This window comes from Parus major, chromosome 8 (assembly GCF_001522545.3).
Source record: "Parus major isolate Abel chromosome 8, Parus_major1.1, whole genome shotgun sequence".
NCBI classification, from domain to species: Eukaryota; Metazoa; Chordata; class Aves; order Passeriformes; family Paridae; genus Parus; species Parus major.
The window spans coordinates 24766762-24783126 of NC_031777.1; the positions used below are offsets into that span (position 1 = coordinate 24766762).

General features: G+C 40.8%; 1 protein-coding gene across 7 annotated transcripts in view; it reads left to right on the forward strand.

The window, feature by feature from the left end:
- Positions 1-9104, forward strand: part of ELAVL4 (ELAV like RNA binding protein 4) — an 80803-nt gene extending 71699 nt beyond the window's left edge. For all 7 annotated transcript variants that reach the window (XM_015635930.3, XM_019007626.2, XM_033516459.1 and 4 more), the window contains exons 6-7: positions 1365-1403; positions 5621-9104. In XM_015635930.3, the coding sequence (XP_015491416.1) occupies positions 1365-1403; positions 5621-5948 (367 nt within the window). In that variant the 3' untranslated portion in view covers positions 5949-9104. The remainder of the gene's footprint in view (positions 1-1364; positions 1404-5620) is intronic.
- The last annotated feature ends 7261 nt before the right edge of the window (positions 9105-16365 follow it).

Consider the following 16365-nt stretch of genomic DNA (forward strand, 5'->3'; position numbering starts at 1 on the left):
CAGCGACGACAATGTGGGGCAGGTGTTGTGCGGGAAAATATGCTTTAGTTGCGTAGGCTGACCTGATTTTCTTTGTAAAATTAAATATTCTTTCCTGGAGAATGAGGAGGAAAATCTGCTGACAGCAGTAGTCATGTTGTATTTACTAAAACAGCTGAAGTACTGTACAATCAGATCTCATGAAGGCTCATAGAAAAAGGGAGGACAGAACAGAGTTACACTGGTAATCAAATGAGCAGTGACTGTCTTGTTCTTTCTCTCTTTTTGGGTAATGCTTTTATTTTCTGCTATATTACTACAGTTTTGATGCAGCTTAGACTTTGATGTTAATGGCAGTGGATTGGTAGCAGGAAAAAAGCTGAGTCTGTCCCAGTCAGCAGGAGTATCATTAAATTTATTAGCCTGAGATATCTGCTCTTAGTATAAAGAGCCCCTTGTATTAGTCTTTGGTGTGAGTCTTCAGATGCTTTTGGGGATGTTTTATGCTTTGCATTTTGAATATACTGTTTCCATCTGATGCATAAGGCAGAGTTAGCAATATGTGATGTTCCTATTACATTTATACTTAATAGTTCTCAGGCAACCCAGCTTTCAAATAAAAAAGTCTGCCTCAAGAAAGAAAACTTGGACATATTTGCATAACTGAGTTGCACACTGGCTTTGGAGGATTACTCAGAAGTAATTTTAGTTTGTCAGTGATGAAAAGTGCTAATGAATTAAAGATCATAAAAAGTCAGTCATTGGATACATTAAATTTACACTTGTTTTTGTGTCTTTGGCACGCAGCTGTGTCCATTGAGGTTATCACTGAATCATTCCATGGACAGAAGGACTTTATTGTGCTGCCATGGAAAGCAGATGATTAAATTCTGCAAAATTTGGAGGTTAATTTGGATTGACATGTCATGAAGGATTAATACTAAATATATATAATAAAATGGGGAGAATGTGTTATATTAAAGCAGATAATCAAGAATTTTTCCAGTTCCAGCAATTTTAGTCTCTACACTTTATTTCCAAGTTAACTGTAAATATAAGGTGAGCAGTTGAATTACCAAAAACAAGTTGAATTATAAAAAAAAAAAAGACAAACCCTAAGTGGATTTTTACAAACCAGTCTCTGGAGGTTAAGCTTTTCTCTGAGACTGTAGACAACTTTAAAAAAGGCTTTTAAATGCTCTGGTGGAAATTTAAGCACAACCTCAGACTTAACAAAGCAGGCCGGGAGTTGTTAGGCTCCTTAGATGTGTGGGAAACTTGTTGAACGTTTCTTCTTTGAAAATGGAACACTATTAATAATAGTTCCATTGAGCGATCTTGCCATCTGTGAGACATTAACCCAAAGACCCTCCTTCTCTTTTCAGGCTGGACAATTTGCTTAATATGGCCTATGGCGTAAAGAGGTAATTAGAATTCCACAGATTGCCAGATGTCCGTGTTGGCACAGATTGGTGCTACAATTTATTTTTTTTTAATTCACTAACTTTATTTTTTTTATCCCTTCTTTTCTTCCACCAGCATGTCAAATTCTTTTTAAGTTTGGACTTCAGTTGGTTTTGTTACTTTAAAGGCCTCACGCCCAAGTTCTGTGGGGTTTTTCAACCTTTTTTTTGTTTACAGGTGGGCTTCTCAAATGGTTTAGGTGCCACAGCTACAAGCATTGAAATTGCAGTTGTTCTGCTGAGTGGTGCTTTTTCCAGAATCAAAACTACTAACTTGAGTTTTTAACAAATCTCTGATCTGATAATGGAAAATTTAAGTCAAAAATCAGAATTAGGCTGCTGTTATCTCGCACAGTCAAGATCACCTTTCTGCCACTCTGGCATCGTAAGTTTGACTTGAAAATACAGCTGTGTGCACCTCAATCAGCCCGAAGTTTCTTTTGTTACAGGTTTAATACTTTGAATTTTTTTTTCAGTCCTTGAAATTTATTTTTTGTTTGTTTAACGTAGCTGTGTGTTTGTATGTGCACGCATGTGTGAAAGCTCAGCTGATCTGTCAACATTTCTGCTGTTCCATGAGTATGTTTGGTAGCTAAAATGAGATGTGTTGTTAGTGTTTCTTTTAATGGCAACATCAGCATAAGCAACCCTTGCAGCAAAACAAAGGTGTAGTCTTATTCCTGATGTTACCCTAAGATGTCCAGATTAAGATGACAAAAATGTTACTTAATCTTCTGAAATGGTCTGCTCACCACACTTGAAAATTACTTGAGCTTTTTTTTGAAGCTCATCCTCTAAAAAAGTATGGTAAGTATATCTTTACACTAGCAAGTAGCAGACAGGTGGGATTTAACTCCTCAGTAACTCAGTACAGATCTGAAATCTTGAGTACTCACAAGAGGAAAGTCAAAACAGAGCTTCTCCCCAGAAGCACCAGTGCTGGTGTTCATGGGCACATTGGTTGTGTCAGGATATCCTTAGTGTGGTAATGGGATATGGTGAGTGAGAACCCCATGCCTGATTTTATCACACATCACTTCTCCTGTGTTCTCCCACCTTATTTGTTCCTTGATGTCTTGTCAGAAACATGGCAAAACTCCCAGCTGAGTGTCTGTCCAGGTGCAAGTCAGTGTCAGAAGGATGGATTTGTTCTGGGAGGTTTCCCTGGGTTTTTGCCGCTGCTGCTCCTTCCCTGGAATTGAGCTGGCGTGTGGTGCAGGATAGGCTTAGGCTGAACAGAGGAAAAGAGCAGGAAAATTACCTGCCTTTATAGGCTATACATCTGCTTTCTCAACATTGTCTGCAGTGTTACTCTAAAAACACAGCAGTGTTTAAAGTCACTTTGCAGGCATCTTAAATTAGTTCTTATCTCCTCTCTGCAAACCTTGACAATTGTACCTGCTCTAGCAAAACCTGAATCTGTAGGTGCAGGGTCACAAAAAAATACCGCACTGATAATTTCTGAAGCTGTTTCAGAAACAGGAGATTGGCTCTCCCTGTGCTAACTGTGTGGTGCTGATGGAAAATGAGACATGCTGATGTGGAAAAAAGGTTTTATTGAGGCTAATTTCAGATCACTTGCTAGTAGCAAAGCTCCTTATGCGATAGGTGATCTTGTATTTGTGTCAATACACTTGCACCAGTTTCGTGCATGTTTTGTTGGATTTACAGCAGCTGCTGTGCTCATGGTACATAAATAGTTGAAAGCTGCATAGCTCCTAAAGGTTTCCAGGGAAAAGCTGCTCTTCAGTGAACTGTAGGAAACTTTAACCCTTTACATCAGTGCAGCATTTCATTAAAATGCAAAGCCTTATAATGCATTGTGACATGCACGGCGTTGCATTGTACAGGTTTTACATCGTCCTTACTTAGAGTGTGGTGTATCCCATAGTGTTGTATTAATTTAAACATTCCAGAAAAGCACTGTTTGGTGGCTCATGTGTGTTACTGACACAGTTAGCACTTCCCAGCGATGGGCTTGAAGTCCTGTCTTCCAGATTTCAAAATGAACTGAAGCTGTTGGCTTGTGGAAGACCTGGCTGTGCCTTATTTCCAATCCTTATTTCCACCTGTGGTGGAAGGAGCAGTAGGAATTGGCCTTGTCCAGCCTTTCTGTGCTGAACTGTTGTGATAATGTCGCTGGTTTCACTGTGCAGGAGAGAAACCAAAATGTGTTGAGATGAGGATTTGCAAAAGTGAAGTTGAGTTGGAAAATTGCCATGTATTTTTAATAAACTGTCTGCAAACCTTCCTGAGGATCTGATGCTGTGAGCATTTGTGAACTGCTCATTTATAGCATAGCTACACCCCTGTGATGATCCTCAGCTAAAGATCTATATTCCAAGTGTCTTCTTTTTCCCTGAATATACATAAGAAGTGCTGTCAGGCATCAACAGAACAGTGAGCAACCATCAAGTGTGTAGTTTCCTTTATGGTTATTTAATATACACTGCATAATATTGTGCAGATTGCTAAACGTGTATGGAAATTATTACAAGTGTAAAAAGTTTTGGAGAGCACAAGAGCTTGCTCAGCAAGAGAGTCCCTCCCTCTGCTCCCTCAATCATTGCTCAGAAAATCCTGAGGAATTATTTTTCTGTTCTGGTATTAAAACTCATCATATTGAAAGTACACGTGAAACTGGATTTTTAAGACATTTCCTCTGTGCAGTTGTTATTTTAAAACATATCCCAAAGTGTAGCTTCAGAAAGCACGTCAATTTTTTTTCCACACTGATGAAAGGAAAATTATGTTGATCCTGAGGGCTGATACTGCTTAACATCTTCATTAATAACCTGAGTCATGGGCTGCTCTGCGCCCTCCCGCATTAGCGGGTGACACTAAATTGGTGAGGAGCAGGGGCTGTCACTGCTGCTGGCCATGGCTGCCACTGGGGAGACCTTGGAAAGCTGCAGGAACATGCTGAAATTTGGGAAAGGCAGATGTAGAGTTTAGCCCCTGACTGCTGCCTGCAGCTGCCTACAAGGGGCCTTTAGAAGGAAGGTGAAGCCGAGCTTTTTGCAGAGGTCAAACGCAGGAGGACAAGAGTCAGCAGTGATGGGCTGCAGCAGGGGAAATTCCACTTGAGGATAAGGGAAACTCGTTTGCAGTGAGGATGGAGTCCTGCAGCAGGGGCTGCAGGAGCGGGGTTCGTGTCCTTGGAGATTTCCTGAGCTTTCCTCTGCAGGGCCATGAGCAGCAGATCTCATTTGAGAAGCTACTTGCTTGGAGCAGGAGGCTGATCAGATGATCTCCATAGATCCTGCCCAGCCTTTGGTACCCCGTGATGGATCTGTGTTCATAAACACCTGGCTTTATCATCTCTCTTTGGATATTGGAGGTGAAGTCCCAAAGGACAACAAGGAAGAAACAGTAGGGTGCTCTGTTCAATTCTGGGGGTTAGTCCCTGCATTGACTTCTTGAAGAATCTAAAGCCTGTCATGGAAATGAAGCCTCACAGTATGAAGGTATCAGTTGATGTGCTCATTAATTGTATTTATGTTCTACTTACTCTACAATTGCTGCATAAACCTTCCTTGATATGTGGCTGGCTTTAGGATTTCTTGTTACCTGAATTTTTTCCCCAGTGTGTGTCAATTAAGGACCATGTTAGGAGGAGAAATAAAATCTACCACTTACAGACATCTCTCTAATAGTATTTTTAGCTGAAGAAGCTACCATTACAGCTGAATCCTGACAAAGGCATTTCTTATTAATCTTTAAAATAGGTCTTGAAGTTTGCTTGGGTTTTTTCACTGCAGACTAGTAGGAGATGAAGCATTAGATCTCCGTTGTCCTGAAACTTATATCAGTGCTGGGAATAAGTGGCAAATTTCTGCAGCCCCTTTTTCCACGAGCTGTTGTTTATCACAGCGTGTGCAGGCCCTCTCTGACTCAGATTGTCCTCAAGCATTTCTTTTCTGAGGTCTTTGTACACATCCAAGCAGGGCTTTTATCCTAGGAGGGAGATGCATTTATGGCCAGATTTGGCAATTTTATTTAGTCCAGCTCCCCTCCGCTTCAGCGGGAGTTAGAGAGCAAGGGTGGCTCTGTGGTCATCTTCCAGGGACAGGATCCAGAACCTTCAGTACCATTGGCTTATTTACTTTAAAGTCTTGGACCCTTATAGCTCGTGCCAAGAGATATATTTAGAATAGACCCGTCTTTTTGCTCGGTAGGTTTTCTCCGATCACAATTGATGGTATGACGAGCCTGGTGGGAATGAATATCCCTGGTCACACCGGGACTGGATGGTGCATCTTTGTCTACAACTTGTCTCCCGACTCGGATGAGAGCGTGCTGTGGCAGTTGTTTGGTCCCTTTGGAGCGGTCAATAATGTCAAGGTGATCCGTGATTTCAACACCAACAAGTGCAAGGGATTTGGCTTTGTCACCATGACCAACTACGACGAAGCTGCCATGGCGATTGCCAGCCTTAATGGATACCGTTTAGGAGACAGAGTATTGCAAGTTTCCTTTAAAACCAATAAAACCCACAAATCCTGAATTTCATATCCTTACTTACTAAAATATATATATATAAATATATATACGAACAAAACAAAACAAAAAAAAAAACTCTTCAAGGCTTATATTCAACCATGGACTTTATAAGCCAGTGTTGCCTAAGTATTAAAACATTGGATATCCTGTGAGGAACAGGAAAGGATTTTATAATGCTTAGAAAAAAAAAAAAAACCTTTGATGCATTGAATGTTCTTTCATAGCTGTCGTTGTTGAATATAATATACATAGATAACAATGTGCAGGGATTTTTACCCGGCCAGCTAGTTTTACTACCTTCCTTGAAGGTGGGTCTTTTTAAGATGACCATTCACTCATTTGAAAAAATAATAAAACAAAAAACAATTTTTACGAACTAATGGGATTAAAAGCGAGAAAAAAGATTTTTTGTTTTCTTTTCTGTTTTTTCAAAACATTGATTGAATCAGATTGGTAAACCCCCCACACAAATTAAAGAGGAACAATAAAAATTGCAAAAAGAAGAACATAATTTTGCAACTTTTTTTATTTTTCCTTTTTTCTTTTGTATCATGTGAACTAAACAGTCTTCTGTTAGGGAATGGGGTAACGGGGGATACCTGATGACATAACAATTTAAATAACATTAACAATGTTGCCAAAGAGGTGGTCTCTTTGCTGAAAATGGGTTTCAAGAAAAATCTATTTTTATAAAATATAAAGAATTTTTACAAGAGAATCTGGATTTGAGAAAAAATATTTTGACTGGCTAATTTAGGGGAAATTGACAACTTTGTCATGTTCATACTGCACTGGTAACTTTTTAGAGATCAAGATGTGTGTTTTAAACTGGATTAGTAGATTGTTTTTTGAAGGATGGGCTACAAACAGATGATCTTCGTATCTTTTCATAGCATGTAATAAAAATATTAAATACAGTACGGGAGAGTGTTCTTCCCAGGCACGCAGTTACCCACAGTCAAAACCCAAAAGCAAGGAGATGAGTTGCAAGACGGTTTTTCTTTAAGTCATCAGTATGGGATATCAGCAGAACAAAAGTTAAAAAAATTAATTTTTTGATCAAAAACTTCCTTGGTTTGAGCAGTAGGTGCTACAAAATTATTTACATATCTTAGTATCATAGTTAAATGTAATGTGTTTAGAAAAAAATACATTTGCTTTAAATTTGTTAAGAATTTTCAAATTCACTTTATAGCCCAAGCTAATATAATTGGGCTGTGTTGGCACATTTGGAACACTGTTTATGTTGCTTGAAACACTTATTTATTTAATTGCCGATGTGATGCATATGGCCAAAATCAAATATAGCTAGTTTGGCTAGTCTACTTATTTGTTTACTTAAACTATGGGAAGAAGCATATTATTGTGTCATTTTGTTGTGTGTGTATGTGTATATATAATATAAATATATATATATATAAAGTTATTTTTTCTTTTGGTTAATTTATTATAAGTTGTAACACTTTGCTAGTTTTGTTTGTATATGTCTTAAAATGTTTTCTTATGATACTTAAGTGACAGAGGTATCAAGGTAACTTGTGTAGAAATATTGTTTGATATATTGTCATGTTTGTTGTGAATATTTTTTCTTACTGCACAGTAGAAAAGAAAACAACTGGGTCTTTATTTTAATGTAATTCAGATTGGGGAAAACAGAGCTAAGGGAACAAAATGACTGAGGGGGTGCTCTCCCATGTCCAGTGCACTGATCATTTTAGTATGTTTGTGCTTTGTACGGTTATATATTTAAAACAAAAAAGGGTCATGCTCTTCCCTGAGTACTAGAAACAGTTACTCGCTATGCATAATCTAGTTGATAGTTAAATTTGCTATTGCTTTTCTTGTCTTGTTATATAAAATCTTTTCAATACAAGTTTAGTCTTAATGGTAATAAAACGTTATGGTTATTTATAACTTGTGCTTATTTTGTGCATTTTTTCCATGCTATACCCACTAACTGCATGTAGACTAAGTATTGTTTTTTCACACTGAAGAGGCAAACTTTTGTAGTAGACAAATAACTAAAAGCAAAGGCTGCATCATAATTTTATCAGTTTTTTACTTTAACAATGTTAGATTTTAGTTTAAAGGAACACTCATTCAATGTTCAGGGAAACCTTTATACATCATCTGCTATGAATGAGCACAGTTTGCTGGGAAAGTTTTGATGCATTTGCTAAGCATTAGTGGGGAAGGCATGTCAGAATCTTTTCTCTACGATGTGTTTTACTATCTGAATAATAATAATAATTTAAAAAATCTTTCTTAGGACCAGGCAGTTGTATACTTTAGTTATAATGAATGACTTCATGTTAACCTTGCTAGTTTAGATCATTTCTGAGGGAAAGTATTGTAAATGTTTTTTTCATAACCTTGTTGTGTTTGAATTATTTGTACTTTAATTGTCCAGACAATAAATGAAAGTGTGTAGAATGGCTATGGACTTTCCACCTTTTTAAGTGTGTTCAGATGTTTTAGTATTCCCAGCTGCACCTCAGCCGAGGCAGAGGTTTAGTCTCTGATTCCAGAAGCAAGGTCTTCAAGAGAGAAACGTTCTAGTCCAACCAGATTGAGCATATTCATGATTTGTTTTTCCTTCCGAAGGCCAGAAAGAATCGGCCGTTTAATTTAAGATGTTGAACACCAAATACCAAACTGTAACTTTCATTTATTTGAATGTGGAAGATGCTGAAGGGTTTCTACTATATACAGTATTTTTACACAATGAAAATATTAACTCAGTCAATATCAACACTTTAAAACATAGTGAGCAAATTTCAGTGATAATAACAGTTTTTAAGCCATCATTTAGTTTGACTTTTCTATGAATATGCTATGAATGTCATGCAATATGAAACAGTGTACATATTGTCTGATGTGCAACAGTATATATGATCACATTCCAAATTTGATTCTTTTCACCATGTGTTATAACTAGAGTTGATACTTCTTTCAGTTGACTTGTTTGAATCTCATTAATACAAATATTCACTTCATGTTTATGTTCTGTAACATTCACTAATTGAGAATATGTACCTTGTAAAACTGCAGCATTGAATTTCGTAACTGAGATTAGGAAACTCTATCAGAGGGCTGGATGGACTGTGTGGTTCTTCAGCTCCTTCACCTATTAATAAACTCGTGTTTTTGTGAGATTAAGTTACCATGTTGGTCATAATAATTAATTTCAAGCCACAGAATGAGTTTGTTCTTAAATTTACAGCTTGCCTAATTCATCCTTAAATCCACCTCACCATGCCATAGTAAAAAGCAGAAGTGGTTAATTTGGTCTGTTTAAAGACTTGTCTCTGAAAAACATCATCCTTCCATCTACATATATATGTATATACACATATTTTGATTATATACATATATATACTTTTTTACAACATACACCAGCCCATTTAAAAAAAAAAAAAACAACAACAAAACCTGCACTTTCCATTTAAGAAAGTGATATTTTATAACCAGCACTATTATATAGATACAGTTCTGTTTTACAGCATTTGTTAGGGCTGTCACCTAGTTTTTCTGCTGTCCTTTCTAAAGAAAGTAGTGAGACCAAATTCATTGTATGGTCTGGGTGCTCTTAAGACAAAACACAATTGCCATTGGGGCCAGTTTTGATTCATATTATTTCCCCACTTCCACTGACAGGTTGGCTCCTTGTCCTCATATTTCACAAGGTACCTGTTTCTCCATTCAGCAGCTTGGTGAGCCTCTGTGAGCTGAAGCACACCAGTAACATAAGAGAAAGGACTCTGCCAGCTTTTAGGGATGCAAAATTCAGTCCCGCTTTTGAGAGTATCACAAATGGGAGCAGGATAAGTCACAGACATGTTCCCCATGCTGATCCTATGGGAGCATTTTCAGAAAGTTTTACTGAAACACAGTTTCTGCCCAGCTGGGGTCAGAACCACATTTCACTAACACACATTCAAAGTAATCAAGGTTTATATTTCCTTCTTGAAAGGGTAATCACTCTTTCTGCAATTAGTGAGCCTGCTGCATAAATGGAAAATCACCTGGGGGAGGGTGTTTCAAGTGCATTCACTTTGTGTTCCACTTCAGCTTACCTTAGACACGGAGCTGGGCTTGGAATGCACTGAGAGGAGAGCGTGTGTTGGGAAATGAAGGCTGACAGATCCAAGGGGAGCAGTGAGTGACCCTTAAATTCATACTGGGCCCATTCAGCTTTCCTGGTGCCCCTGAACATGCAGCAGCCAGACACACAGGTACCCTGGTGCTCCTCCTTTCCAGTGGGAAGGGTGGGTAGGGGGGTCTGGATGCATCAGGCAGAGGCGGCTGCCTGGGTACTCGGATCAGCCTCGGGGTAACTGAGGAGAGGCACAGCCAGAGCTGTTCCAGGGAAGCCTTTCTCCATCACCAGAAGCCAGGCAAGGCTGTTACCTTGCACATCTCGCTTACATGGCTACAGAGAGATGGGGTAAAGCCAGGTCAGAGTGTGGTGACAGTAAAAATTTGCTCCCTGCCCTGGAGATCTTGCAGACTGTGCTCCATGCACAGAAGTAATTCATTGTGCGTACAGAGCAAAATGAAAGGAGATCAAATCCAGCATAACTTCATGAAAGCTCTGACATCTCAGACTAATACAGTATCTCTCTTCTAAAAATACCTGACTTCCTAAACCCAGGAGATGGGATGAAGCCAATCCAGCTGAGCCTCTAGCTCACAAGGGGACAAATCACCTGGGCACAAACTGGGACTGCTGCAGGAGGGAAAAACAAGGCACCAACCACACACAAAGACACAAATCCCGTGGGATGCTGCAGCAGGGCATTGCTGCAGGGCAGCCCCTGTCCCCATGCTCAGGACAGTGCTTTCACCCCAGGTACTTTGGGGGTACCTTCAGTACCCAGAGAAGTGGTGGTGCTGGTGCAAGAGGCACTTCTGAGGCCTCCCCAAAAAACACGGTGTGCCACTGGTGTGCTCAACATATTCCAGTGGGATCATGTGCAGAACAGCACCAGGGTGATCAGGAGAACAGGAACTCTGAAGAGTCACCGAGCTTGAATTGTTTCTACCTCCTGTAACCACAAAACCTGTGTCTTAAAAAGCCTGTTCCTGTAAATCTTGCAGAGCTGAGCTTTAGAAAGGGCTGTAGGAAGAAAAGGGCCCAAAAGGAGGGGGTCATACAAAGGCACCCTGATTTAACTCACCCACAGTCAAAGACAAATCAGATTGGTTCTTCCAAATTAGCAATTTTCTGAAATACTTTCTACACACATAGAAATTACTGGGAAGATGGATACACACACACACGCAACAGCTGCTTTTCAGACACAGTTGGAAGTTTTGCTTGCCACATTCCTGAGGTATCACTGATATTTTTAAATGCCAGTCCAGCATATTTTAAAATATTTTATCTTAAATTTCATTGAGATTTTAAATGTTACAGAGCTGAAATATTTTTCTCTTGTGCAGTAGCAGAAAATTAAATCCTAAAACCTTTATTCTGTTTGTTCCACAACAAACCTCCCATCTCACATCATTGGGGTTTGGAGCTGCCAGCAAGTGAGACACAGCTACTGCTGCTTACAGGCAAACACAGTCTGAAGCAGGTTCATATTCCCTCTCCCAGAGAGCAGGCAGACCCCTGTGCTAAGTGGAGCATTGCTCTGCCAACAAGTCCAGAAGCTTTTTTTCATCAGCAAAAACACGTGTCTTGTCCCCAAGCCCTTCAGCCAAGCCGCCAGCCTCATGCTGCTGAAATCCCCAGGCCCTTGTCAGGTGTGACATCCTCCTCATCCTGCCACTGGCTGATCCTTGGGGTGAGCCCAGCCTTGCTCCTGTGTCTGAAGGACAGATGGGACAGGATCTCTGTCATCCACCCCATGGCACAGGGTCCCCTGCCCTGGGGACTCTCCCTGCAGGCCGTTCTCTTGCCTGGCCCACAGCACCCACTGCATCAGTCCCTCACTAAAAATAACCAAATTCCCCAAATTCCATTTCTGGTAAGCCAGCTTCAGTGGCCCAGTAGCCATCCCTCAGGAGCAGGTGAATGACCACCTCTGGCCTTATCTTGTCCATCCTGAACACCTGCTTAACACCACAACCATTCAGGCCCTGGGTTCCCCCCTTTCCAAGGCCCCCAGTGTGACCCTGTCCTAGACAAAGCCACATTTTGGGTGCCACCCAAGGTTGCCCAAGCAGGCAGTGCCATGGGGCTGGTGAGTCTGGCAGTGCCTGACCTCCACTGAAATGCTCCAAACTCAAAATTCTCCAAAGAGAACTCCAAGGTTCTCTTTGTCCTCCAAGACCCAGGCAGGAGCCTGAGACGCTGCATGGCCAGAGCCTGGGTGTTCCATAATGATAAACAAGTTTTATCGAATTAAAGGAAACAAAAGTCCCCTAAACTCCGAAAATTAACATAAGCAATGCCATTGACAGAGAAATCATTTACCAATAAATCCCTGCTAAGGAAAAAAGCCCTGCCAAAGGAGAAGGGGTTCAGTTTGGTGGCCTTGGCTGTGCTGGGGTTTCACTGTGGGTGTCACTGAACTGCCCCAGAAGCCTTCTCAAGCAACATCGACGCAACCTGGCAGTCACAAAATACGAAATTTTCTTTAGTGACTTCACACAGTCATTGAATCCTCAGTCTGAGCATCAGGACTGACTAGAGTTGCCACAATCCATTTGTTTTAAAGCAGCACTTAGACTTTTCTTCCCTTGCATTTTGTTGGAATTGCACAGGTCCCAGCAAAATGATATGCAAGAATTAGCTTTTTACGAACAATACAATTCTGATTTTAAATCAGCACATGAGACAATTAATTTTGTAAGATAAGGAATCTGTTGCAAATATACAGCAGTACACCCACACATCACCATCTGCTGTGGAGAATTAAATGTACAACTCACAAATTAAATCCTGCAAAGTTGGTGCAAAAAGGTCCTTGCTTGAATTTAAACAAGGCTGTGGAAACCTGCAAACACATTGCAAAAGATCATGAAAACAATAACAAATTTGTCCATCTGTGAGTCAGTTCTAGCAGAGTTGGGGTTTTGTTTTGTTTTTTATATTGGTGTATTTGCAATAAATGTTGCAGCTCACAATGCAAGTTGTGTAAACTATAGTTGAGCTCTCGTGGCCAGGAAAAGTCACTCTTGGAGGTGCTCCTTACAGGTTCCATAATTTTACCTCAGGTCTTCTATTCTTACAAGGAGGAAAAACAAAACAAAACAAAGCAGAAAATAAAATTCATTTTTTTTCATACTCAGTTTATTGAAGAAAAGAAAATTGGCAAATCTGGAAATTGTTGTGGATGTTTTATTATTAGATTTATTAACAAACACTGTTCCACTGAAGTGAGAAAAAATAAATATCAACAATTACTGCTGCCATGAAAAAAACTCTGACAAGCACAAATATCTGCATCCCTTTGACTCCCCTGGAGCCAAGCCTTCATTCTCTGATTTTGCCTCCCATGTTCTTCTAACACACAGCTCTTAATTTTTTTTACACCTGGTAGAACCACCCGAGACTAAGTCACATTTCCTGATCTCCTGCACTGAGGAAGTGGCTATGAAACCTTGATAGCCAAGAAAGGCAGTGAAGCCTCTGGACCAGGACACACCAGTAAAACAGGTTTGGGTGTGAGGAGGAGGCTGCAGCAGCCTGGAAGCCAAACCCTTTGCACCTCTGCCTTTTCTGTGTTTGGCTCTGACCCCCAGGTCTGCTGGGGACTCGCTGGCAGCCACGGGCTGTAAATGATCCTGGGACCTGCTCCTCACGCTCTCACCAGCTGTGCACCTCAAAAAAGTTGTCTTTTGCAGCTTTAGAATGACCAAAGCTGTGCCAGTGATCTCTGAAATGCAGGTGCCCTTCTCTTTTCTTTTTTAATGGAATGCCAGGAAAACATCCTGGTGTTTTCCCTGGTCAGTACTTGATTGTATCAATAAAAGAGCTGCAAACACGCTGTCTCAAAGCACACTCTTATGCCACCAAGCCCATCAGCATCTGGAGTTCCACCTGCACATCCCCAAACCATGGGGTAGGAAATATAAGATACAGCATTCCCCTGCCACAGACAAAAATTGCTCTGGGTTGGTGTTCTCAGGGATTTTAGCAGGGTGGGGTTTTTTTTTGAAAATTAAATTATTTCCTAAACCTTTTCTGAGGTGCATGTACTGCTTTAACACACACTTATCCTCTCACACACCTGGGAAGTGCTCTCAGTACACACACCCCGAGTATAATTTATGCTGAGGGGCCTGCTACATGTTTAACTCAGATAAAGTGTATCCGTAATTAAGAAATGCAGCATCAGAGGTACAACGTGCATGGAAATTTGCGGAAAGGATTCTATCAACGGAACGAATGCTGCTGAAGACTATTTAAAACCACAAGTTAATCAGAATACTACGCCTCTCTATATATTTATATCAATATCACCAACCCTTTGACATCCCCAGCACTGCTAACACTCTGCCTGGAAGCCGACTTATCGCAGCTGCCTTGGGCACACTCGCATGCATAAAAAATCAAGTGACTTGATTAATCAGTGGAAGTTGCTGAATCATGGGCTTGCAGCCGTGCCTGTGTGGCCCTGGCTATCGATGGGAAACCGGCAGCCTGGGATTGAGATTAATCCCTATCAGCTGGTCCCCAGACCTGTGTGGCCCTTTGCCAGCATTTTTATGAGAAATAGAATTTTAAAAATTTCAGACCTGAAAAACAGCCGTGTCAAAGGGGTGGGAGTGTGTGGATGAGAAGAGACTCCAAGCACAAGTGTCAAAAGGGAAGTGCAGCTCAGGAGAGGAGAGAGGAAAGCTGGGAGCAAGAAAATCCTGACTCCACCTGGAAACTGCCTTCAACAATCACTTCCAGAGGCAGCAGCTGCAGGTGGATCCCAGCTTGAGCAAACCTTGTCTGAAATTCAGCAGCCCCACCAAGGGAAGAGCAGGAAGAAATGAGGGATGTGTGATATGGGTGGGGATGGAAAGCAAAAATAGCCAGGCTGTATCACCAGTGCAACCATACCAGGAAAATGGGAGCACTTCTGGGTCTCCTGGGCATGAGCTACCTTGCCTTGGGCTTTCAGAAGTCAAAGAGGCTGGGGAAAAAAATATTTTTCTTTAACACATAAAGAGCAATTTGTCCAGAAGTAAAAAAGATAAGTGCCGTGGAGATATGTTTTATTTGACACTCCACTTCTTGTGGAGGCTTCTTGCAAGGCTTACCCTGCCCAGTGTCTAGCAAGCTTCACCTGCTCTCAGGACGATTGGAGGCTTTGGGGGAAGGAGATTCCTTGCTGTGCCAGCCTCTGTCTGGGAAAAAAAATACAACAAAACCTTGTAAACAATTCACTGAGCCCTACAGGGACCATGTGCAGCAGCCCTGCTGTCTGGCCATGTGCCCCAGATGGGAATGGAGCTTTTTGTCATGGAGTTCAAACCCTCCCATCCAAAGACATTATTATGGCTTTGTTTGGATCTTCAGGTGAGACAAACAGCCACTGCTCCTCTGAAGGACCCTGCCCCAGCTGCTTTCTGCTAGGAAATCAAGAAACTTTTTGTTTAAAGAAACACATTTGCCAAATCTTTACTGCCAGGCAGCTGGTCGAAGCTTTTGCTTTGCTTTTTCAGAGGGTAAGTTAAGTGTCCTTGAATGAGTGTCTGGAATAAAAGGAAAAAGAGGGCAAGCACCCTTTGTGCCAAACCTCTTATGCTTCCTCCAGTGTGACTCTGCTGCACTTGTGAATAATCATATTAACATATATTAGAGGCGTTATGTGCCAGTAATGGAAGATATTGTGAAACCACAGTAACTTATCTATTAAAATAGCCAGAGCAATAATATCATGTCAGCTGAATTAAAAAGCAGGGAAGACACCAGTCAGGTTGATCAGTGCCTAAAACCAGTGTATCTTTGGCTACACACATATATATTTCAATATGAACTGACTCTGTGTGCATTTTCAATATTAAGAGATAAAATACTGTTCTTTGCCATGTTATAAACTAAGTTTGTGCAATGGAACAGATTTTTAAAGCTAAGTTAAAACCTCTTGAGACTAAGGGGTTTATAATGGAAATGCTGACAGACTCTTAACTGGAGCACTGGGATCTCTCTTGCTATTATGACCAGATAAACCAACAAGGTAATTCAATGTAGTGTTCCAGCTCCAAGACACTAACACACTCCTTCTGGTCCCAGGTGCTGTGGGGAAGTTAAATATAAAACTTAATGAAACTGCTGTGACTGACTACAGGGCTGGCTGGTTGCCCCTGCACCAGGGAAAGGTGAATTTCCCTCCTGGGAAGGTGTCTGAAAGGCAGGCAGTGACCGGCTGGTTCAAGTGCAAGCTCTGGCTGAAGCCTTCTAAACTTCACAGAAGTCAAATGGCTTTCTAAAGTCTAATGGGTGGCTAAAGTTGGAAAGCTGTGAGAATCAAAC